Source organism: Scyliorhinus canicula, chromosome 2 (genome assembly GCF_902713615.1).
Source record: "Scyliorhinus canicula chromosome 2, sScyCan1.1, whole genome shotgun sequence".
Classification (NCBI taxonomy): domain Eukaryota; kingdom Metazoa; phylum Chordata; class Chondrichthyes; order Carcharhiniformes; family Scyliorhinidae; genus Scyliorhinus; species Scyliorhinus canicula.
Genome location: NC_052147.1, coordinates 41,499,050 through 41,523,779, shown reverse-complemented (window position 1 = coordinate 41,523,779; position 24,730 = coordinate 41,499,050). Strand labels below are relative to the sequence as shown.

The 24,730-nt window shown below is 48.7% G+C and overlaps 1 protein-coding gene across 1 annotated transcript in view; it reads right to left on the bottom strand.

The window, feature by feature from the left end:
* Nucleotides 1-14,300, bottom strand: part of LOC119952876 (kelch domain-containing protein 1) — a 130,046-nt gene extending 115,746 nt beyond the window's left edge. Inside the window, 1 exon segment of the mRNA XM_038776476.1 lies at nucleotides 14,119-14,300. Within this exon segment, the coding sequence (XP_038632404.1) occupies nucleotides 14,119-14,214 (96 nt within the window). The 5' untranslated portion in view covers nucleotides 14,215-14,300.
* Between the last annotated feature and the right edge of the window lie 10,430 nt (nucleotides 14,301-24,730).

Here is a 24,730-nt window from a genome sequence, read left to right as displayed (position 1 = left end):
GGGGTAGTTAAGAGAAGTAGGAGTGAGGTAGAAATGGTGTCGTCAGACCTCTGGTGGTGGCCATGTGCTAGATGGCCGTGTATCTGGTGGCTCCCAAGTGGGGAAACTTCTTCTCGCCCCATAAATCCCGGTCGGACCTTTAAACGTGGTCCCGAGGACCCGATCCTTGCAGTTGACAGTGTCAGTAATATTTCGAGTGAGGTCCGGAATGCAGGCGGCCAAGAGCAATGGCAAAAAAAGCGGCTGCAAGCAGACCTCGAGACACTGGAAAGCGCTTTTGAAGGTGCTTTTATCCGAATAGTGAGTCTGCCGGAGGGGTTGGAGGATTCGTAATCCTCGGAGTATGTCGCACAGATGCTGCAGAAGCCGGTAGGTGTGAAGGTTTTCAGCCTCCCTCTCGAGATTGATCATGCACACCGAGCTCTAAGGAGAAAGCTGAAGGTGGGCGAGCAACCAAGGGCGAAGGTGGTGCACTGTTTCCTGGACAAGGAAAAAATTCTGAGTTGGGCCAGGCAGGCGAGCAAGATCTCGTGGGAGGCAAGTGTAATCAGAATATACCCCAATTGGGATACAGAACTGGCTAAATGCCGAGCCAGATTCAACAAAGTCAAGGCAGTCCTGCATAAGGAAGGTGTGAGATTTGGAATGTTGTATCCGCCCGTTTGTGGATCACCTTTAGTAAACAGGGGCACCTATTAGACATTCTGGAGGTGGCGGGCAAGTTTCTTCGGTACCAGGGGATTGGGAATCTGTAAATATGTTGAAATATGATTGTTCTGTGCTGTTGATGATATTGTTGATAGTTTAGTTGCTGTGAATTTCTGTATCTTTTTTACGTTCTTCTCTCTATCATTGTCCTTCCTGCTTTCGGGTTATTGAGGTGTGTTTGATGTTCTGGGTTTGGGGAGATGTGGAGAGTGGGATAGTGGTTATTTCTGATTGGGTTTGGGTGACATGGTGGGATCAGGATAGTCACAGGCCTCGTGCAGAGGGACACCATACTGGTGTGACAACCAGTAAACGAAAGGGAGGTGGCTGTCGAGGTGATGCAAGGAAGGGAGGGTTTCGAATATTTCTTCTTTTGGTTCAGTTTGAGAGGATAGAGCAGGGGATGGAATGGGATGGGGGGTATGGGGAAGCTGACGATGCGAGTAATGTTAGGCACCAAGATATAGAAGTCGGTGGCAGTGGATGCCTCGTGGGACCTAACTGGACATGTTAAAAGGTCGCGCATATTTGCTCATCTGAAGAATCTGAAAGCGGACATGATGTTTCTCCAGGAGACTCAACCTACAGTTGGGGATGAGATAAGACTGAGAAGGGGTTGGGTTGGTCAGGTCTACAACTCAGGACTTGAAGCAGTTTGCATTCTCCCCGTGTTTGCGTGGGTTTCGTCCCCCACAACCCAAAGACATGCAGGGTAGGTGGATTGAACACGCTAACTTGCCCCTTAATTGGAAAAAACGAATTAGGTACTCTAAATTTATTTTTAAAAACTCAGGACTTGACATGAAGACGAGAGGAGTGGCTGTCTTAATAAGAGGGTGTCTTTCTCAATGAAGAAGTTCATTGCGAGGCATCATGGTGGCACAATGGTTAGCACTGCTGCTTCACGGCACCGAGGACCCGGCTCACTGCCTGTGGAGTTTGCACATTCTCCCTGTGTCTGCATCGGGCTCACCCCCACAAACCAAAAGATGTGCAGGGTTGTGGCAGCATGGTGGTGCAGTGGTTAGCAGTGCTGCCTCAAGGCGCCGAGGTCCCAGGTTCAATCTCACCTCTGGGTCACTGTCCGTGTGGCATTTGCACATTCTCCCCGTGTTTGCGTGGGTTTCACCCCCACAACCCAAAGATGTGCAGGGTAGGTGGATTGGCCACACTAAATTGCCTCTTAATTGGAAAAACTGAATTGGGTACTCTAAATTTATTTATAAAAAAGATGTGCAGGTAGGGTAGGTGGATTGGCCACGCTAAATTGTCCCTTAATTGGGGAGAAGAAAAAAAATTAGGTACTCTAAATTTGTTTTTAAAAGTTCATTTCTGATCTGAGTGGAAGAGTCGTGCTGGTGAGTGGGTGGTTGGAGGGCTCCCCAGTAGTACTGTGGAATGTACACACCCAAACTGGGATGGTGTGGATTTTGAGAGGCAGATTATGTCCCTGAATACAGATCTGTATACACACAGATTCATCCTCAGGGTGTGTGGGTGTGTGTCACACATATTCTAGGTCTGGGAGGATATCGGGATATCGACAGTGGCTGGGGAGCTGTCGAGATTCATGCAACTTATAGATGGCGTATATCTGTGGCATTTTGGGAGACCCAATATGAGGGAGTTTTCTTTCTTTTCACATGTTCACAAGTGTTATTCCGGGATAGACTTTTTGTTTTGGATAGACGTTGATTTCAAGAGTGGCAGGGACAGAGTACTCGGCAATTGTGGTGTCTGACCACTCTGCACTGGGTAGATTTGTGGGCATAAAAGTCGTCCCCTTGCAGACCCCAGTGGAGTCTGGATGTTGGTCTCCTTGCGGATAAGGGAACATATGAGAGTTTGGAAGGGGCCATTTGTAACTATATGGATCAGAACGACACGGGGGCAGTCTCTGCCGGAGTGCTGTGGTTAGGGGAGAACTCATCTCGATCCAGGAGCACAGACTGAGGGTGGAGCAAAAGATTGATGGAGGAATCTTGGCAGTCGATTGTAGTTACCTGGAATTACATGACGAGGCACTGTTTTTTAAATTATTACTTTATCAGAGTTACAAAGCCGGAGCTCAGAATGTGGACAGGGACAAACCCCCAATCCAGCTCCTTGCCTGCTCCAAAAACCAATTCAAATTGAATCCAATTCATGGTCCCCACAAGAGAGACATACCAGATCCAGGCATTACACCTGATCCCACACTCATCTTAGCCAAAAGGCCAAGAAGCGATGACGAGGCTCTGTTGAAGGAGTGCCAAAGGCTCCAGATAGAGATTAATCTGGTCACTTCAGATAAGACAGTGAGACAACTGCACTGAGCTAGAGGGTTTGTGTATGAATACGGGGAGAAGGCTGGCAGAATGGTCGCCCACCAACTGAGGAAACAGATGGTTGCTAGGGAAATAGGTAGGCTGTAGGCTGAGGGATGAAGTAGGCGAGGTGACAAGGGACCCGGCAGGGATCAAGAAAATTTTGAGTCCTTCTATCAGAGATCATACCAATCGGAACCTTTGCCAGGGGATGAACTCAGATGATAATTTTTGGGTGGTTTAGTGTTTCCAAGGGAGAATCGAATGAGGGCACAAGAATTGGGGGCCCCAGGAGGACTATGGGAGGTATTGGGGTGTCTGAGTTTCATGCAGTCAGGGAAGGCACCAGGACCGGACAGATTCCCAGCTGAATTTTACAAACGCTTCTGGGTCCGTTAATGGTGCAGATGTATAACAAAGGGCTGAAAAAGGGTGTGATTCCACCCCCCCCCCCCCACCCCCCCCGCTGTCACAGGCCTCCGTTTCTCTCATCCAAAAAAGGACACAACAACATGGATCTCATCGTCCCATTTCACTCCTAAATGTAGATGCAAAGCTTCTGGTGAAGATCTTAGCTACATGTATTGAAGGGTGTGTGCCAGATGTGGTTGAAGAGGACCAAACCGGGTTCGTAATAGGCAGATTATTAGCAACAAATATATGGAGGCTATTAGACGTAATCATCATGCCCATAAGAGGAAGCGAGATGGAGGTTTAGTGTCAATGGATGACGAGAAGGCATTCAACCGTGTGGAATGGGTGTACTTGTTTGACATTTTGGGTGGCACGATAGCACAGTGGTTAGCACTGTTGCTTCACAGCTCCAGGGTCCCAGGTTCGATTCCCGGCTGGGTCACTGTCTGTCCGGAGTCTGCACGTTCTACCCGTGTCTGTGTGGGTTTCCTCCAGGCGCTCCGGTTTCCTCCCACAGGATGTGCAGGTTAGGTGGATTGGCCATGATCAATTGACCAGAGAGTGTCCAAAAAAGTTAGGTGGGGTTACTGGGATAGGTGGGGGCTTAAGTGGGGTGCTCTTTCCAGGGGCTCGGGCAGACTCAGTGGGCCGAATGGATTCCTTCTGCACTGTAAATTCTATGAAATAATTCTATGAAATGTTGGAGCAGTTTGGGTTCGGACAGGGATTCGTGGACATGGTTAGACTATTGTACAAAGCTCCAAAAGCAAATATCTTCACTAGTGGGGTTAACTCGGAGTACTTCACTTTGCAGTGCAGGATGAGACAGAGTTGCCCACTCTCCCCTCTTTGCCCCTTGCAATTGAGCCATTGGTGATGACTCTTCGGGCGTCCAGGGAATGGAGGGGTACTGAGCGCGGGAAGGAGGGGGCACAGCTCTCTTTGTATGCAGATGACCTCCTGTGGTTCATTTCTAATCACATGGAATCATTTGATAAGGTTCTCTCTTTTGTTTTATAAATTTAGAGTACCCAATTCATTTTTTTCCATTAAGGGGCAATTTAGCGTGGCCAATCCACCTACGCTGGGGCAGCAGGGTAGCAGGGGCAGCAGGGTAGCATGGTGGTTAGCATAAATGCTTCACAGCTCCAGGGTCCCAGGTTCGATTCCCGGCTGGGTCACTGTCTGTGTGGAGTCTGCACGTCCTCCCCCTGTGTGCGTGGGTTTCCTCCGGGTGCTCCGGTTTCCTCCCACAGTCCAAAGATGTGCGGGTTAGGTGGATTGGCCATGCTAAATTGCCCGTAGTGTCCTAATAAAAGTAAGGTTAAGGGGGGGTTGTTGGGTTACGGGTATAGGGTGGATATGTGGGTTTGAGTAGGGTGATCATGGCTCGGCACAACATTGAGGGCCGAAGGGCCTGTTCTGTGCTGTACTGTTCTATGTTCTATGTTCTATGTACGCTGCACATCTTTGGGTTGTGGGGGCGAAACCCACGCAAACACGAGGAGAATGTGCAAACTCCACACAGACGGTGACCCAGAGCTGGGATCGAACCTGGGACCTCGGCGCCGTGAGGCAGCAGTGCTAACCACCGTGCTGCCCTTTTAACACGATTCCGAGGAATCTGAGTGAGTTTGGCTACTTCTCCAGAAACAAGCTCAATACAAGAAAGAGCGAGATATTTCTGATTGGCTCCAGAGGGGGCAGGAGGGGTCTTTGATTGGGCTCCCGTTCCACTTGACAAGAAAGGGCTTTCATTATCTGGGGATTCAGGTGGAACAGGGTGGACCCAGCTTTACAAGTTAATTCTGGCAAGTTTAGTGGAGTTTAAAAGGTGGGACAAGGGTGGCGTGGTGGCACAGTGGCGCTTAGGACCCGGGTTTCATCCCGGCCCTGGGTCAGATCCCGGCCCTGAGTCACTGTCAGTGTGGAGTTTGCACATTCTCACAGTGTCTGTGTGGGTCTCATCCCCACAACCCAAAGATGTGCAGGTTAGGTGGATTGGTCATGCTAAATTAGCCCTTAATTGGAAAAAAAAATAATTGGGAACTCTAAATTTAAAAAATTAAAATTAAAAAATGAAAGATGGGACAGGTTGCCACTAACTCTGTCCGGGAGAGTCCAGACAATAAAAATGATGATCCTGCCGAGGTTCTTTTTGTATTTGAGACTCTTTCAACCTTTTTGCCCAAATCTTTTTTCAGAAAGGTCAATAGGCTTATTCGGAGTTTTGTGTGGGCGGGGAGGATTCACCGTATTAGGAGGGTTTATCTGGAGAAGTATAGACGGGGTGGTGGCTTGGCTCTCCATAACTTTCAGAGTTACACTCGGCTGCCAATAGTGTTGTGGTCCAGAAATGGGTATTAGATCAAGCCTCAGTGTGGTGCAAGGTGGAGGAGGCCTCGTGTAGAGAGACCTCCTAAGGGCACTGGTTTCAGCTCCTCTACCATTCTCACCGAACAGGTACTCATTGAATCCAGTGGTAGTTTCCACTTTAAGGGTGTGGAATTAGTGCCGGCTACATTTTGGCCTGGAGGGCATGTACAGAAAGGCCCTGATCTGTGGTAACTGTAGATTTGTCCTGGCAAGATTGGATGCCGGGTTTAAGAACTGGGACCATTTGGGGATCAAATGCTTCGAGGACTTATTTCTGGGTGGGAAACTAGCAGACCTGACTGAGTTGATGGAAGATTATCAATTGCCCAACGGTAATGAGTTCCAAATAAGGGTCTTTTTGAGTAAGGAGGTGGGTTCGTTCCCAATGTTGCCACCCTCGGGTTTACAGGACTGGCTCCTCTCGGTGGATGACATTGGGGACGGCAACATCTTTGATGTGTACCCGAGTTGGCCAGAAAGGAGGAAGCTTCGATGGTGGCAGTGCGGCAAAATGGGTGGAGGGATTGGGAAGCACAGTGCAAGGTTGGATTTGGGAAGAAGCACTGTGTAGGATTAATGCATCCTCGTTGTGTGCTAAACTTAGTCTTATTCCACTTAAACTTGTACACAGAGCACATACGACGCCGGCAAAGCTGAGCCAATTCTTCCCAGACGTGGTCGATCAGCGTGCACGATGTGCCAGGTGCCCTGCGAATCATGCCCACATATTCTGGCCATGTCCAAAATTGGTGGGGTTCTGGGAGGGAGTCACAGATGTATTGTCTCAGGTGGTGGGAATGGGGTCGTGCCTTCTCCAAGGATGCCTATTTTGGAGTTTCTGAAGATGTGGGTGTCTTGATGGGGAAAGAGGCCGATGTTGTGGCTTTCGCCTCCCTGTTGGCCCAGAAGAGAATTTTGCTAAAACTGGAAGCCCTCAGACCCACCAAGTATCGGGTCATGTGTGCTAGACCTTGCTGGGTCTCTTCATTTAGAGAGAATTAAGTTTGCCATTAGAGATATGGATGAGGGGTTCTTCATGAGGTGGAAGCTGTTCATTGACTTTTTCAAGATGTATTAGAACGTCAGTGGGGGAAATGGGGTAGGGTGACGGGGTATAGTAACTGTGGGTTATTAAAGGGTAGGAGAGTATTTGATTTTGGTTAAAATTTTCTTTGGGGTGTGGCGGATGTATATATATATAAAATATATAGGGGGTTCCTGGTATATTGCGATAGTGTTATATGCACTACTACTGTATTATGGATTGTGTAATATTATTTTGTTTTATTGACTTTCTGTATTTGCTGGATATGTCTTCAATGAATTCCCTTTTTTAAAAAAGACATGGTGTCGTTATTATATATGTGGGACCAAACATATTTTCAGATGTTGCCAAGGAGCAAATGTGCATGAGAAATGGGAGGTGATGAGGATAGATCCTTGGGTAATGGTGCCAGAGTGTGAAGCAAATCCATTGATTTTCTGGCTATGATTGGATAAATAAGAATGGAACAAGGCGAGTGCAATCCTGCCAAGTTGGATGACTGAAAATGCACACTGGACAACAATGTGTCAAGAACGCCGAGGAGGAATAGTTTAGCACTGTCAACTACTAAGCAACTACTAAGCACTTTAGCGGGGAGGGGAGGAGAGGGGGGAATAGAGAGAGCGGGGAGGAGAGAAGAGGGGGGAATAGAGAGAGCGGGGAGGGAAGGGGGGAATAGAGAGAGCAGGGCGGGGAGGGGGAATAGAGAGAGCGGAGAGGGGAGGGGGGAATAGAGACAGCGGGGAATAGAGAGAGTGGGGAGGGGAGGGAGGAATAGAGAGCGCGGGGAGGGGAGGGAGGAATAGAGAGCGCGGGGAGGGGAGGAGAGGAATAGAGAGAGTGGGGAGGGGAGGGGGTAAATAGAGAGAGTGGGGAGGGGGAAAAAAAACTACTAAGCACTTTAAATGGGTCTTATGGGTTGGTATGTATGATATTCACCCAGACACACCAGTCAGATCCCAGGTTCAATCTTGGTAATGTGCTCAGTTAGATGATCTCAACCAAGATGACAATGGGTACATTAGAGTTGGCTTCAGGGCCAGGAAGGAAGAAATGACAATTCTTTGCACTCCTGATCTTTCGCTGATTACCCCACTGGAAGTATTCAAATACTTGACTGAGAGTCCCACAGGTAAATAGTCTCCCAACATTTATTCTTCAATGTAATTAATGGTCATCAGTTAATATATCGGAAGGCTGTTCGAACCTGTAACGCCAGATTTTCCAGCATCAACTAGCTGCTGACAGGAGAAGGCAGGGAAAGAAATTTAGCAAGAATACATAGAGGAAAAGTTCTACAGTGTAGAATTTTAAATTATAATAGCAGGGGATAAAGGAAATATTCATATTTACATTAAAACATTGAAAACAAATTAAAACAGAAAATTGTAGCCAGTGAAAAATGTTATTCTCTGGGAAGAGAGTCAGCATGGAATTATGGGAGAGGAATGGTCAAATAAATTTACTGGAGTTACTTGGGAAAATCATACATTTTGACAATAGAGATTCTGTGAAGGCAATAAGATTTCATTGAATATTACCAAGACAGAACCCCAGAAAATTTGACATATTTTCCAGAAATCTGGGGTTTAATGGGAAGGCACGGCAGTACAGTGGTTAGCACTGTTGCTTTACAGCGCCAGGATCCCAGGTTCGATTCCCGGCTTGGGTCACTGTCTGTGTGGAGTCTGCATCGTTCTCCCAGTGTCTGCATGGGTTTCCTCCGGTTTCCTCCCACAAGTTCCAAAAGATGCGCTGTTAGGTAATTTGGACACTCTAAATTCTCCCTCAATGTACCCGGACAGGTGCCGGAGTCTGCAACACCTCAAAACCAGGATTCCTGCAACACAAAACACTTGGTGGTCCAGAAAAGGTTCACAGGCACCTCAGCTTCTCTTTCCACGTTCAATTTACCCAATATTATCTTCCATTCTTAGCAGAACAGGATTAAGAATTATTAGGACCTTGGGAAACACAAACATATGGGGGTCCTCTTGTCCTTGGACAACTATCTCCACTAAAAGTACAAATGTGTAGTTAAATGTTATGAACACATGTGTCCATACACTATGTTGCATCAAATATAAAGCAAGTCATATCAGAATATACTACAATTAATTAACTTGCTTAAATTTTACCTAGAGGCGCTATATTCAGCAGTGTCCCCTGCATGTGTTACTCCAACCCAGTTACTGCGACACATGCTAAACTTATACAAGCACAAATGTTATGATCCCAGAGCCAACCTACTGGCTAAATTTGCAAATAATACACAAATTCATTTTTATATAATTTGTAACTTGCAAAGAGGAACTGAATAGGGCCAAGCATCCTGTGGGAGATTGTGAAAATAGAGGAGCTGAAGCAAGCTGTTTTACAGTCTGTAGATTCAGAACGATGTTCGGAAAAATAAATTGAGGTGTGCATGGAGTTGCCCCAGAGGTCAGTATGGGGGCCCTTGCGATTCCTGATATATATTAATAACCTAGACATTGGTATATAGGGCACAATTTCAAAATTTCAGCTTATACAAAACTTGAAGCATTGTGAGCCATGAGGGGAGTGTAGAACTTCAAAAGGACATAGACAAGTTGGGGAAATAGGCGTCCAGGTGGGAGATGAAATTTAATGCGGAGAAATGTCAAATGACTAATTTTGGTGGGGGAAACATATAAACACAATATAAAAATTAAAACAGTTCAATTCTAAAGGGGGTGCAGGAGCAGAGGGACCTGGGTGTATATGTGCATAAGTTATTGAAGGTGACAGGACAGGTTGAGACAACATTTAATAAAGCATGCAGAATCCTAGCTTTTATTAATAGGGGCATAGAGTGCAAGACTATTTATAAGATCCTAGTTTGACCTCTAGAGTACCGTGTCCATCCAGTTCTGAGTGCTACAATTTAGGAAGGCATTGGAGAGAATGCAGAAAAGCTTCACGAGTCTGTTGTGCAGCACTGTATCAAATGCCTTTTGGAAGACTACGTGCACCACATTAACCATCTCTGCTACCTCTTAAAACCAAACATTAGTAAAACAGTTTCCCTTAAGGAACCCATGCTGGCTTTCCTTAATTAACCCACATATTATTTATGTTTGGGGGAAAGGGTGACACAGTTAGCACTGCCTCACAGCGCCAAGTTATCAAGTGAACCCAGCATCTGTTGCCTTTCACCACAGCAATGACTCCTGACCCAGAGATTGCAGAAACCAAGTGTACAACTCAAAAAATAAGATGTAGTAGTTCATGGCACAAGTTAAGAACTTTCAAGTTTGAATGTGAAAAGCTGGAGCCTAACTGTATACATTTTTACGAGGTCCTGAATGTGGAACAAGTGGATGCTAGCTTCAAGCATTAATGTTCACATAACATGCAGGTAGTTGACATGCATGACTCCTGTTATTCCTCAATCTCTTTCTTCCCCCTGCTCCCACCCCCCACCCCCACCCCCACCCCGTTTCAGTTCTTTTCCTTTTTCTTAGCCATCTCTCCAGTCATTCACTCCAACACTTTTCTTAAAGAACAAAGAAAAATTACAGCACAGGAACAGGCCCTTCGGCCCTCCAAGCCTGCGCCGATCCAGATCCTCTATCTAAAACTGTTGCCTATTTTCTAAGGATCTGTATCCCTTTGCTCCCTGCCCATTCATGTATCTGTCTAGATACATCTTAAATGATGCTATCGTGCCCGCCTCTACCACCTCCGGCGGCAATGCATTCCAGGCGCCCACCACCTTCTGCGTAAAGAACTTTCCACGCATATCTCCCTTAAACTTTTCCTCTCTCACCTTGAATTTGTGACCCCTAGTAATTGAGTCCCCCACTCTGGGAAAAAGCTTCTTGCTATCCACCTTGTCTATACCTCATGATTTTGTAGACCTCAATGAGGTCCCCCCTCAACTTTGGTCTTTCTAATGAAAATAATCCTAATCTGACTTTCTGGCTCAACGATAGGGTACTGGGACAGTAGCAGCAGCAACCCGGGGGGTGGGTGGGGGGGGGGGGGGGGGGGGGGGGGGGGAGAGACGTTGATTATGTTGGCTTATTTTATTTAAATTTGATTTATCTAATTTTAATTTATGGTTAAGTTCTCTTGTTTGGGGGGGGGGTGTGATACATGTGATGTTACGGTATGGGGGGAATTGTGGGTGTTATGGGGCTGTTAGTTGCATATTACTGCTTTTTGCTATACTTGTTGTTATATTTTTATATGTTCTGTAAAAAATTCCAATAAAAATTATTTAAAAAAAAAAAAGAAAATAATCCTAATCTACTCGACCACTATTCATAGCTAGTTCCCTCCATACCAGGCAACATCCTGGTGAACCTGCTCTGCACTTCTCCAAAGCATCCACATCCTTTTGGTAATGTGGCGACCAGAACTGTATGCAGTATTCCAAATGTGGCCGAACCAAAGTCTTATACAACTGTAACATGACCTGCCAACTCTTGTACTTAATACCCCTTCCGATGAAGGAAAGCATGTCGTATGCCTTCTTGACCACTCTATCGACCTGCGCAGCCACCTTCAGGGTACAATGGACCTGAACACCCAGATCTCTCATTACATCAATTTTCCCCAGGGCTTTTCCATTTACCGTATAGTTCGCTCCTATTACTTACAGCAGTAACACTAGGCTAGGTGAACATCAGAGTGAAAGGCAGAAAGAACTTGTCTTAGCGTAACTGATGCAGAGAGTCCAAGAAGCTTATTTTATAGAATACTGCTATGCAATCAATATTTCTACATGTGTGTATTTAAAAATATTTCCATTGCTGCAACTGGTTCTGCACCACTCCATGCAGTAACAGGTAATTTTATAGGTTGGTGATGTAGAAACATAGAAAATAGGTGCAGGAGTAGGCCATTCGGCCCTTCGAGCCGGCACCACCATTCAAATTGATCATAGCTGATCATGCAAATTCAGTATTCCACTCCTGCTTTCTCTCCATACCCCTTGATCCCTTTAGCAGCAAGGACCACATCCAGCTCCCTCTTGAATATATCCAACGAACTGGCTCCCAACAGCTCTCTGTGGTAGAGAATTCCACAAGTTCACAACTCTCTGAGAGAAGACATTCTTCCTCATCTCAGTCCTGAATGGCTTATCCCTTATTCTTAAACTGTGATCCCTAGTTCTGGACATCCCCAACATCGGGAATATTTTTCCCGCAGCTAGTCTGTTTCTATGAGATCTCCTCTCATTCTTCTAAACTTCAGTAAGTACAAGCCCAGTCAATCCAGTCTTTCTTCATATGTCAGCCCTGCCATCCTGGGAATTAGTCTGGTGAACATTCGCTGCACACCCTCAATATCAAGAATGTCCTTCATCAAACTAGGAGACCAAAACTCCACACACTACTCAAGGTATGGCCTCACCAAGGCCCTGTATAACTGCAGCAAGACATCCCACTCCTATACTGAAATCCTCTTGCTATGAAGGCCAGCACACCATTAGCTTTCCTCACTGCCTGCTGTACCTGCGTGCCAACAATCAGCGACTGTTCTACCATGACACCCAGGTCTCGTTGCACTTCCCCTTTTTCTGAACTGCCACCATTCAGATAAGTGAACAACCTCACGTTTACCCACATTATATTGCATTTGCCAAGTATTTTCCCCACTCAGCCAGCCTGTCCAAGACACCCTGCAGCCTTTTTGCATTCTCCTCACAGCACACACTGCCACCCAGCTGAGAGCTGTCTGCAAATTTGGAAATATTGCATGCAATTCCTTCGTCCAAATTATGAATGTATATTGTGAACAGCTGGGTCCCAGTACTGAATCCTGCAGAACCCCACGAGTCACTGCCTGCCACTCTGTAAAGGACCCATTTATTCCCACTCTCTGCTTCCTGTCAGCCAACCAGTTCTCTAATTACGTCAATACATTATCCCCAATACCATGAACAAAATCTCTTGTGTGGGACCTTGTCAAAAGTCTTTTGAAAGTCCAGATACACAACACCCACTGGTTCACCCTTGTTCACTCTACTCGTCACATCCTCAAAAAATTCCAGAAGATTGTCAAGCATGATTTCCCTTTAGTGAATCCATGCTGACTTGGACCAGTCCTGTCCCCACTTACCAAATGCTCAGTTATTTCATCCTTAATAACTGACTCCAGCATTTTCCCCACCACCAATATGCATTGTTGTCAGATAGTACTACTTTTGAAGCAATGCACGTGTTTCCCATGTCACTTATCCTTTACAATAAAGAGCTCTACAGATAATTTGAACTCAATCTTAAAACTATCCTCAGAGATTGATGGGAGGTTTACAGATATACGCACAGATGGTGTAGTATCCTCAGCTAATTCTACTGATCTTTTATTTGTAGAGAAGTTAAAAGTGATGAGGGGCGGCATGGTAGCGTAGTGATGACCACTGCTGCTTCACTGCGCAGAGGACACGGGTTCGATCCCTGCCCCGGTCACTGTCCATGAGGAGTTTGCAAATTCTCCCAGTGCTCACAACCCAAAGATGTGCAGGCTAGGTGGATTGGCACACAAAATCGCCCCTTAATTGGAAATAAAATGAATTGGGTACTCTAAATTTACTTTTTTTAAAGTTAAAAATGATGTATAATGCAATGCCTGTGGCTTTGGAAAAATACATACCGCACTGCCATTGTCTCCTATTTCTCAAAGGCGGAATTAAACATTAAAATCAAAATAGTGCTAACATAAGCAAACACGTTGAGGAGGGAGAAAGATCACCGAAAACAAATCAACACAAATTAACAAGTTCACTCAGCTCTGTTTTAGGATGCTGCAGGGTTTCTTGTCCTGATCTCATGATTTCCAGCCCTGCACCCCCCTCCGCAAACTATTTTTTTCTCTTTGACGGTAGATGTTTTTTCTCCCTCTTCCACATTACATATCAGATTGCGGTCAACACTACAGGCGGAATGGTGGGGTACTGCTTTCCAACTGTTCGACTGTGATGGCCCTCAAAGTACAAGACAGCCATAGAAACGACCATGTTGTCGGTGCCATGCACGACATTTAAATGACATGTCTGAAACCAAGAGAAGGTACCAGACGGTTTAATTCCTCACCGTTTAAACGTGTACGAACCAAAACAAGTAAACAAAAACCTAGCGTCAGAAGGGAGATGATTCTGCAACTTCTGAGTCCTCTGCTGGTTTCCAATCCACAAAGGCCAAACAGATGAAAGGTTGTAACCCAGTCTGCAAGTGGCCGGGCAGACGCTCCGGGCGAAACGTCAGCAGGGTCCAGACGGGCCCGGGCCCAGAAACTTACCACATAACCACCCCACACATACAGATAATTGCCATCGAGGACAGCACAGTGGCCGCTTCTCTCCTCTGCCACCCAGGTAATTCCAGAATCGGCCATTTCCGCCCCTCAGTCCGCTCCTCTGTCCCATCCGGGCTCCAAACAGGGGGAGGAGGGACGGTCCGGGAAGCGAAACGTCTCAAAACGCAGCAGTCACAACAATGACTGCTGACAGTCACGTGAAAAAGACGCATGTTTGTTCTTGCAGTCATATTCATTTCAAGTTGTTTAATGAATGTAAGCACAAATGCATTTCCTATTTTTTTTATCATTTATAAAATGTGCACGGCACTTTGATATAAAGACAGTCCCTCAGGATGGATGGAGGGTGACTTGCTTCCATTCCAGATTGATGGATCTTGAGATGGCCAATCAATCCAAGGAGCGAGCTGCAGACTCTGCCACATGTAGTGTTTGGTTGGTTTGATTGCTTGGAGATTTGTGCACTGTTATAACCTATATGAGAGACACGGAGCCAGGCCGATTAAGTGCCCCGTGACAGCCTTTTAGGGTTGATCAACTAATTATATTAAAAGAAACAAACTCATGGACAAATTAAAATGGGCCGCTCCTGGTAGGGGTGCAGCCCAAACAAAACAAAGAGCAACAGAAACTTACCAAACATTAAATCAAAATGTGATTAAGGGGGTGTGTAAAGAAGGTGTCCACCGGGCACAGAAGGCCTTGATGGTGCCCGTGGACACCGCATGCTTCCTCTCCAGGGACACCCGGCCGGCCATGTATGTAGCCACGAAAGAGGGGCAGACAGTCCGGCCGGATAACCCCCTTGGTTGCCTGCTGCCTGGACCCTATTGATGGCAAGTTTCGCCAGGCCAGGAACAGGTTACTTCCCCTGTGGCTCTCAAGGACTACGAGCTACCCCGCCAAGGGGGCGAAGCTCCCTCATTAGTGGGGAAGAAACCTGGACATAAAAACCCCGGCCCGGGGGTGCGCTGGTTTGCAGGAGTCCCTTTGGGGAGTTGTGGTGTATAGAGTTTTCATTCAACGTTTAAATAAACCTTTGTATCCTTTACGCTCCTGTGTGGTCGCTTCCTTGGACCCAATATGTACTTTCACTGACTTTGATTCTATTCTGCATGTTCCCAACAAAATCTCTCAAATGTTCGGCGCCTTCAGCAATTAACCTTCTTCATTTTGGTCTGTCACAGGCCTGGGACTCCCATGAATATGCAGGGGTATTTGACCTTTTCAGAGTTGCTGTAAGGACACCCTAAAACACTTACGCTGTCCTCTGAGAGTCTCTTGCTGCGATGGACACCCAGTAGAGCAGCTGCTTTAGGAATCTGATGTCAGCCGTATGAGCAATAAGTCCTGTCCAGCTAAGTAATTAGCACCTCGATGCTGGCCATATTGGCTTGGGAGAGGACAATGCTGTTGGACCACCTTTCTTGCCACAGGAATTAGAAGACTTGCAAAGGCATTGTTGGTGGTGCTTCTCCAGTGCTTCAAGGTGCTTGCTGTAGATTGTCCAAGTCTCCAAAGCATGTAGGAGCATGGGATCACCTAGTAAACTCTGACTTTAGTGGCCATGTTGGACATCCTGGTCCTCAAATACTCTTTTTCTCAGTAGGTCAAAGGCTGAGCTATCAATTTGGAGGTGATAATGAATTTAATTGTTTAAGACTACCCTCATTGAACGAAGACTCCCAAGATGTAGAAAATGATCCCCATTTTCCATGATCACACTTTTGGTCATAATCGATAAGGAAGTGATATGGTGGAAGCTGTAGGAAGAAAACCTTAGTTTTCTATGTGATTAGTGAAAAGCCCATTTTCTTATAGGCTTTGAAGAAGGAACCGGCAATGACCTGGACCTTAGTTTCTGAGTGAGTACTCACAAACGTTCATACTAGAGCTCAATGATGGAGTGGTTTTGATTTTGGATTGAAGGTGGTGCAGATTGACCAGCTTCCCATCCATTCTATAAATTATCTCCACACTGTATAAAGCATGAATTTGATCCCACTTTTCTTTTTAGCAGTAGACCCCCCCCACCCTTCAGCCCTGTCTCCCTTTGCTAACAAGATTTTCTTTCAGACCTTCCCTGCCTGCAAGTATTCTGTTACACAATTCTATTACGCTTTTGCAAAAGTATAGTGCTGAAATATGTGTGAAAACTAAATTATTCTTTGATATCTAATATAGGATTTTTAATCATATGTTTTTAAATTTAGAGTACCCAATTATTTTTTTCCAATTAAGGGCCAATTTAGTGTGCCCAATTCATCTACCCTGCACATCTTTAGGTTGCGGGGGTGAGGCCCACGCAGACACAGGGAGAATATGCAAACTCCACATGGATAGTGACCCGGAGCTGGGATTGAACCCGGATTCTTGGTGCCATGAGGCAGCAGTGCTAACCACTGCGTCACCATGCCGCCCTAGGATTTTTTCAATCCTAAATCTGAAATTTCCCATCATTGAAATTAAATGTGAACGTCCTCAAAATTATTTTGACTCAAAATCAAATAGCCAGATGATAATTGTAGAATCCAATGGAAGAGACACAGGAATGCACTGCAGGATAGAAATGAACTAAGGTTTATTTTGGTAGACACAAAATTACTAAACAAACAACTCCTCTCCCTGCAGGCCATCCTTCCTGACCTGCAACCAAGTCGGGGTTTTTATACTGAGGGGTTCTCCCTTGTTAAGGGGAAACACCGCTCCCAATTACTGGGGGAGTTCAGACTCTGAGGAAAATGTGGGGAATCTGATTGAGCATAGTCCGTGGCCCCCGAGGGGAGTCATAACATCTCTTTTCCCTCCAGGTCCAGAGAAATGACCATGTCTGTTGGCTGTGGCAAAGTCCCTTCTATCAACTTGGGAAGCGGATGACATCCAGCTTCGACAGGATGGGCCCAGGTGGAGTGTATCTCACCGGTGAGCGCCATTTTGGTGCGGAACGCCTACGCAGGAAATGATGCACCTGGCATTGGCTTTATGACTATGTCGGGTGTGCCAATGTCCATGTCGGAGTCGGTGTCTGAGTTCTCCAAGGAGGCATCGGGTATCTCATCCTTGGACCTCGATGGGCGGAAGTGACGGCGATCAGGGTGGCGCTCTAGGTAGTGGTCTCAGCAGTGATGGAGATTGTAGGCGGTCCTGGACTGGCGGGTCTTGAGCCACCTCCAGAGATTCCTGTGTGCGGTGGCCTGGACCGAATAGAAGACTGGGTCAATTGCCCTGAGCACCACGCCCGGGATCCAACTGGTGCAGCGCTGAAATTCCAGACATAGACGGCGTCCCCTGGCTTGAAGTTGTGCAGCTGTGTGCGCCGATCAGCGTCCGTCTCTTAGCGATCTTATCGATGGCGGATCTGTGCACCAATGTCCAGGATGATGAGGCTGAGGCATATCCTACGCCGACGACCCACCAGCAACTCCGCTGGTGCCACTCCTATGGTGGCTTGAGGGGCCGTCCAGTAACTGGCAAGGACCCCGGGCCAGCCATGTCTCCCATGATCCGGTGGTCAGCCTCTTCATGACCCCGTTGAAGGTTTGGTCCGCCTGTTCAGCCAACCCATTCGAGGCCGGGTGATATGGGGCAGTGCCCATGTGACCGATGCCATTTAAGGTCACAAATGACTCAAACTCCCTGCTGGTGAAGGCTGCACCATTATCGGACACCAAAACTTTGGGGATGCCGTGGGTGCTGAACATGTGCCTCAGCCGGTCCACGGTTGCCTTCGTGACCACGGTCTGCACCTTCTGGCCTTGGAGCCACTTTGAGTGGGCATCACCATGACGATGGACGTCACCCCTGGAATGGACCGGCGAAGTCTATGTGGATATGGCACCATGGGTTCCTAGGCCATGCCCAAGGATGCATTGGAGCAGCAGGTGGGGTTTTCTGGTTCTCCTGGCAAGAGCTGCAGCGCTGGTCCACCTTTTCAAAGTCAGAATCTAACCTGGGCCACCAAACGTAGCTGCGGGCGAGCATCTTCATCTTGAATACCCCCAGAAGTCCATTGTGGAGGTTCTGCGGCAATGGTGAACGACCGCATTCTGGAACACCACCTGTGACCCCATAACAAAATGCCATCTTCCAAGCTAAGCTCCAAGAGCATCACCGTATAAACCCGCAGATCGTCGGGCAGGGTCTGAGTTGGGGTCTGTACTGCACCATGTGCCGGACCCGGGATAACTGTTGGTCCGTCTGAGTCGACTCTTTGATGCGAGCAGATATGACCAGCAGGGAGCCCTTGAAGTGGAGGGCCGCTATGATATCCGTGCCATGGTAAAGAGGGGCAGGCGGTTCAAGGCATTGGCATGCGGGATATATGTGCCCAGGCGGTGTTCCAATGTTTACTGGTAAGCCGCCAACAGTAACACCCACCGCTGAACTTGGCGGAAACAAACGGGGGAATCACCCGATCCTCCTTGAACAGTCGAAGCAGGGGCTTGTGTTCCATATATATACCGTGAACGCGTGGCTGTTGATGTACCTGTGGAATCTCCATACTCTGAACACAACAGCCAGGCCCTCCTTCAGGATCTGGGCATAGTTACGCTCAGCGTCGGTAAGTGTGCGAGACTCAAAAGCGATTGGCTGCTCTGACCCATCGGGCATCCGGTGTGCAAGAGTAGTCCCCACGCTTTAAGGGAAAGCATTGCACATGTCAAGAAGTGGTTTTTCAGGGTTGAAGTGTGTGAGCAACCTCTTGGAGGACAACCAAATCAGTCAAGCATTTTATTTGCTGCAGTTTGTAAGGATTCTATATAAACACCATAGTGCAGTGGTTAGCACTGTTGCTTCACAGCGCCAGGGACCCAGGTTTGATTCCCTGCTTGGGTCACTGTCTGTGCAGAGTCTGCATGTTCTCCCTGTGTCCAGTTTCCTCTGAGTGCTCCGATTTCCTCCCACAAGTTCCGAAAGACGTGTTGTTAGGTGAATTGGACATTCTAAATTCTTAATGTGCCTGAACAGGTGAGAGTGTGGCGACTAGGGGATTTTCATAGTAACTTCTTTGCAGTGTTAATATAAGCCTACTTGTGACTTGCCCAAACCAGGATCTTTATAAATCACACATGGTAAGGTAACGATCTGATACAGAGCAAGTTATACTCCCCTGGAACTAATATATCTTATAGCCATCTGAGGATTACCGGATCTTAACTATCTACAATATTGTACAGGCATATCACCGCACAGACATCTTTGTGTCTCCTTTCCAGTCTGTATTCTCTACTGCTCCTACTCACTTTAATCATTTCAATCTCATTCTCCACAATGGTATATTTGTGCTTTGCTCTACCAGTTCTGCTACCCCAGCATTTTGCCAGTAGGTTTGACGAGTTTCTCTCATTTTTTCCATCCACTCCCTATACTCCATAGTATTTCCATTATTAAGTAAGAAACTTCATAAACCTACCTCTTTGACCAAGCTTGTGTTTATCTGACCTAATATCTTCTTATGTGGCTCTGTGTCACATTTTGTTTTATGATGCTCCTGTGAAGTGCCTTGGGACATTTCATTACATTAAATGTACTATGTAAATGTGCTGTTGTTAGATTTCCTTGATCTCTTCTTCACTCTGCCATGTTCTCCTGTGCTCATACTTCATAATTTTCCCCAGCTTCTCTCTCTTTCTAACTGCTCTTCCCATTCTGTTTCCTATATCTTTTCCCCGTTTCCCCTCTTGATTATTACTTTTACTCTACTTTTTCAAATTTAGAGCACTCAATTCATTTTTTCCAATTAAGGGACAATTTAGCACGGCCAATCCACCTATCTTGCACATTTTTGGGATGTGGGGCCGAAACCCATGCAAACACGGGGAGAATGTACAAATTTCAGATAGGCAGTGACCCAAAGCCGGGATCGAACCCAGATCCTCACAGTGCTAACCACTGTGCCACCGTGCTGCCTCTTTTACTTTACTTATTGCTTTCTGATCCTTCAACACTGTCTACTTTGTTTTTAAGCTTTACCTCCATATTTCCCTTCTTTTTTATCAAGGAATTGTCGCTGCTCAAGAGCGGGAATATGGCTGCGCACACAATATATGTTAGGATTATCTAACAAAAATCCTTATTACTGTATTGAGCAGATCCCGGCCCTGGGTCACTGTGCGTGTGAGTGTGGTGGTATGATTAGCATAGCTGCCTGCCATTGGTGCAGAACACCGGCTTACCATTGGCCCTGGTCGGTCATGTGCCTTTCGACCGGTTGATTGAGACCAGTCATGTGACAGCTCCCCGATTGGTCGAGAGGATGAGTTAACCCCGCCTCCAGGGTGGGGTATAAATACCCAGCACTCCCAGCGGTCGTCCTTCTACTGTAATCGACCGCAGGGCTAACATCTAGCAGATTAAAGCCATACTTTTGTTCAGCAACTCGTCTCGCGTTCAATTGATGGTACATCAATTTAATCTGCTAGAAATTTGAAGATGGAGCTCCGGATCAAGCCCGAATGCCTCCGCATCAGCCCGCAAACTCTGAACGCATCGGAAATCTTCAAGCATTGGCTGGCGTGTTTCGATAGCTATCTGGCGACCGCAAGCAGCCCCCCCACCATGGCACAGAAGCTTCATATTCTCCATTCCAGTGTGGGCATGGCGGCCTACGCAATGATAGGGGAAGAAAAAGAATACGACGTGGCCATGGACAAGCTAAAAGGACAATTTCTTAAGCCGGTAAACCGAGTGTTCGCCTAACATCTGCTGGCTACCAGACAACAGTTCCCCGGTGAGTCCTTAGACGATTTTTACCGGGCCCTCGCTGTCCTGGGGAGGAATTGCGCCTGCCTCGAAGTTTCAGCCACTGAGCACATGGAACTTTTGATCAGAGATGCTTATGTGGCTGGGATGCAGTCCGCGGCTATCCGCCAGCGGATGCTGGAAAAAGACGACCTCAGCCTAACTGAAGCACGGACACTCTCCAACTCCCTGGAGGTCACCGACTTAAACGCCCGTGCCTATGTCCCCAGCCGCACTGCAGCGCCCTGGGCCTCCTGGCACGCTTCCCCACCTCCATCCGCCGCTCACGACCCCCCTCAGGCCTGTGCCGCGGGATGCCCCGACAAGTCCGCGGGGCCCTGCTGCTATTTCTGTGGGCTTGCCAAACACCCCCGCCCTCGCTGCCCGGCCCCTTCTGCCCTTTAGAATAGAATAGAACAGTACAGTACAGCACAGAACAGGCCCTTCGGCCCTCGATGTTGTGCCGAGCAATGATCACCCTACTTAAACCCACGTAACCCGTATACCCATAACCCAACAATCCCCCCATTAACCTTACACTACGGGCAATTTAGCATGGCCAATCCACCTAACCCGCACATCTTTGGACTGTGGGAGGAAACCGGAGCACCCGGAGGAAACCCACGCACACACGGGGAGGACGTGCAGACTCCACACAGACAGTGACCCAGCCGGGAATCGAACCTGGGACCCTGGAGCTGTGAAGCATTGATGCTAACCACCATGCTACCGTGAGGCCCCTTTGTTTTTTTTTTAAATAATTTTTATTGAAAGAATTTTTTACATGAAGATATTTACCCCAACTAACTATAAAATATTACAAAATATTCCCTCTTAACAAATATCCCCACCCCGCCCGAACTCGCGCAGCAGAAGCGTTGTCCCTCCCCCCTCCCCCCTCCCCCAAAAACAAACAAAGCAACAATCAACATCAAACATGAACTGCGAGCAAATTTGCCCGCATTTCAACCGTAAATAACCCACCACAACCGTTGTTGCCACCCCCCCCCCCCCCCCCCCCCCCCCCCCCCCCCCCCCGGGTTGCTGCTGCTGCGACCTCTGTACCCTATCTCTGAGCCAAAAAGTCGAGGAAAGGCTGCCACCGCCTGAAGAACCCTTGTACCGACCCTCTCAGGGCGAATTTGACCCTTTCCAACTGAATAAAGCTTGCCATGTCATTAATCCAAGTTTCCACGCTTGGAGGCCTCGCGTCCTTCCACTGTATTAGTATCCTTCTTCGAGCAACTAGGGATGCAAAGGCCAGTACTCCGGCCTCTCTCGCCTCCTGTACCCCCGGCTCCACCCCAACCCCAAAGATCGCAAGTCCCCATCCTGGTTTGACCCTAGATCCCACCACCCTCGACACCGTCCTTGCCACCCCCTTCCAGAACTCCTCCAGTGCCGGACATGCCCAAAACATATGGACATGGTTCGCTGGACTTCCCGAACACCTGACACATCTGTCCTCACCCCCAAAGAACCGACTCATCCTTGTCCCCGTCATATGGGCTCTATGTAGCACCTTAAATTGAATGAGGCTAAGCCTCGCACACGAGGTGGAAGAATTAACCCTCTCCAGGGCATCAGCCCATGTCCCATCCTCTATCTGTTCTCCCAGCTCCCCCTCCCACTTGGCTTTCAGCTCCTCTACTGATGCCTCCTCCGCCTCCTGCATTACCTTGTAGATGTCCGATATCCTCCCCCCTCCGACCCAGACCCCCGAGAGCACCCTATCACTCGCCCCCCTACTGGGGAGCAAGGGAAACCCTTCCACCTGGCGTCTAGCAAATGTCTTCACCTGCAAATGTCTAAACATGTTTCCCGGGGGGAGCCCGAATTTCTCCTCCAGCTCTCTCAGGCTCGCAAACCTCCCATCTACAAACAGATCCTTCAGCTGCCTGATGCCCACCCTGTGCCAGCTCTGAAATCCCCCGTCCATGTTCCCCGGGATGAATCTATGGTTCCCTCTTAACGGTGCCTCCATCAGACCTCCCACTTCCCCCCTGTGTCGCCTCCACTGCCCCCAGATCTTGAGGGTGGCCGCCACCACCGGGCTCGTGGTGTACCTCGTGGGAGGGAGCGGCCATGGCGCCGTTACTAGGGCCCCCAGGCTTATGTTGCCACAGGACGCCCTCTCCATTCGTTTCCAAGCTGCCCCCTCCCCTTCCATCATCCACTTGCACACCATCGATACATTTGCCGCCCAGTAATACCCCGAAAGATTGGGTAATGCCAGCCCTCCACTATCCCTACTCCGCTCCAAGAAGACCCTCCTCACCCTTGGGGTGCCGTGCGTCCACACGTAGCTCATGATGCTCCCTTCTGCCCTTTGTAAGAGCTGCGGGAAGAAGGGCCATTTTTCGGCGGTCTGCCAGGCCAAATCGGTCGCTGATGTGCCACGCAGCGACTAGGGATCTCCTCCTCCGGGCCCTTCCGGGCCTTTCCAGCACACCGCACCAATCTCTCCCCCCCCCCCCCCCCCCCCCCCCCCCCCCCCCCCCGGCCCCCGGGCCCCTGCGCCCGGCCTCTCTGCCCCCGCTCTCAGCCACTCCGATCGGCCCGCCGGCACCGCCATCGTGGGGCCCCGACTCTACGTGCGGGTCCTGGGCACCGCCATCTTGGGGCCCCGACTCCACGTGCGGGTCCTGGACGCCGCCATCTTGGGGCCCCGACCCCACGTGCGGGTCCTGGGCGCCGCCATCTTGGGGCCCGACTCCACGTGCGGGTCCTGGGCGCCGCCATCTTGGGCCCCCGACACCACACGCAGGTCCTGGGCGCCGCCATCTTGGGCCCCCGACACCACACGCAGGTCCTGGGCGCCACCATCCTGGACTGGCACACAAGGTCCTGCCAGCACCCACTCGGCCGACGACGACTACGGATCTTCTCCACGGCTCGCGGCCATTCAGCTCGACCAGTCACGTCCACGCACGCTCGCCAAGATGACGACGCAAATACACCCCAACGGGCACGAGACGGGCTGCCGTGCCCGGGAGCACGGAAAGCTTTGTACACCCTGACAAGGTAAGAAGCTGCGTGCTCCCTGTCCACCCTGTAAAACACAAAAATAGGTTTAACCTCAGGTTCGCACTCCGTCCGCATCACCGGGTGCTGCATCGCGGACCTCACGTTCCAGGAGAAGGTTTTTAAAAATTATAAACTCCTTATCCTCCCCGACTTTTGCGCACCGGCACTCCGAGGACTGGATTTCCAGTGCAACCTGCAGAGCTTGACCTTCCAATTCGGCGGCCCTATAACCCTCCTCACTGTCTGCAGTCTTGCGTCCCTCAAAGTGGACCCCCCCTCCTTGTTTGCTAATCTCACCCCGATTGCAAACCCATCACGACCCGGAGCAGACGGTACAGCGCCCAGGACTGGACCTTCATCAGGTCCGAGGTCCATAGGTTGCTGAAGTAAGGGGTCATCGAGGCCAGCAACAGTCCCTGGCGAGCCCAAGTGCTGGTGGTCCGGACTGGGGAGAAAAAGCGGATGGTCATCGACTATAGCCAGACCATCAACCGGTTTACGCAACTGGACGCGTATCCTCTCCCCCGTATTTCCGCCATGGTAAACGAGATTGCGAAATACAAAGTCTTCTCCACGGTGGACCTCAAGTCCGCTTATCACCAGCTCCCCATCCGCGCGAGTACCCGCAAGTACACCGCGTTCGAGGCAGATGGGCGCCTCTACCACTTCCTCAGGGTTCCAATCGGTGTCACAAATGGGGTCACGATCTTCCAACGGGAGATGGACCGAATGGTCGACAAGTACGGATTACGGGCTACCTTCCCGTATCTCGATAACGTCACCATCTGCGGCCATGACCAGCAGGACCATGACACCAACCTCCGAA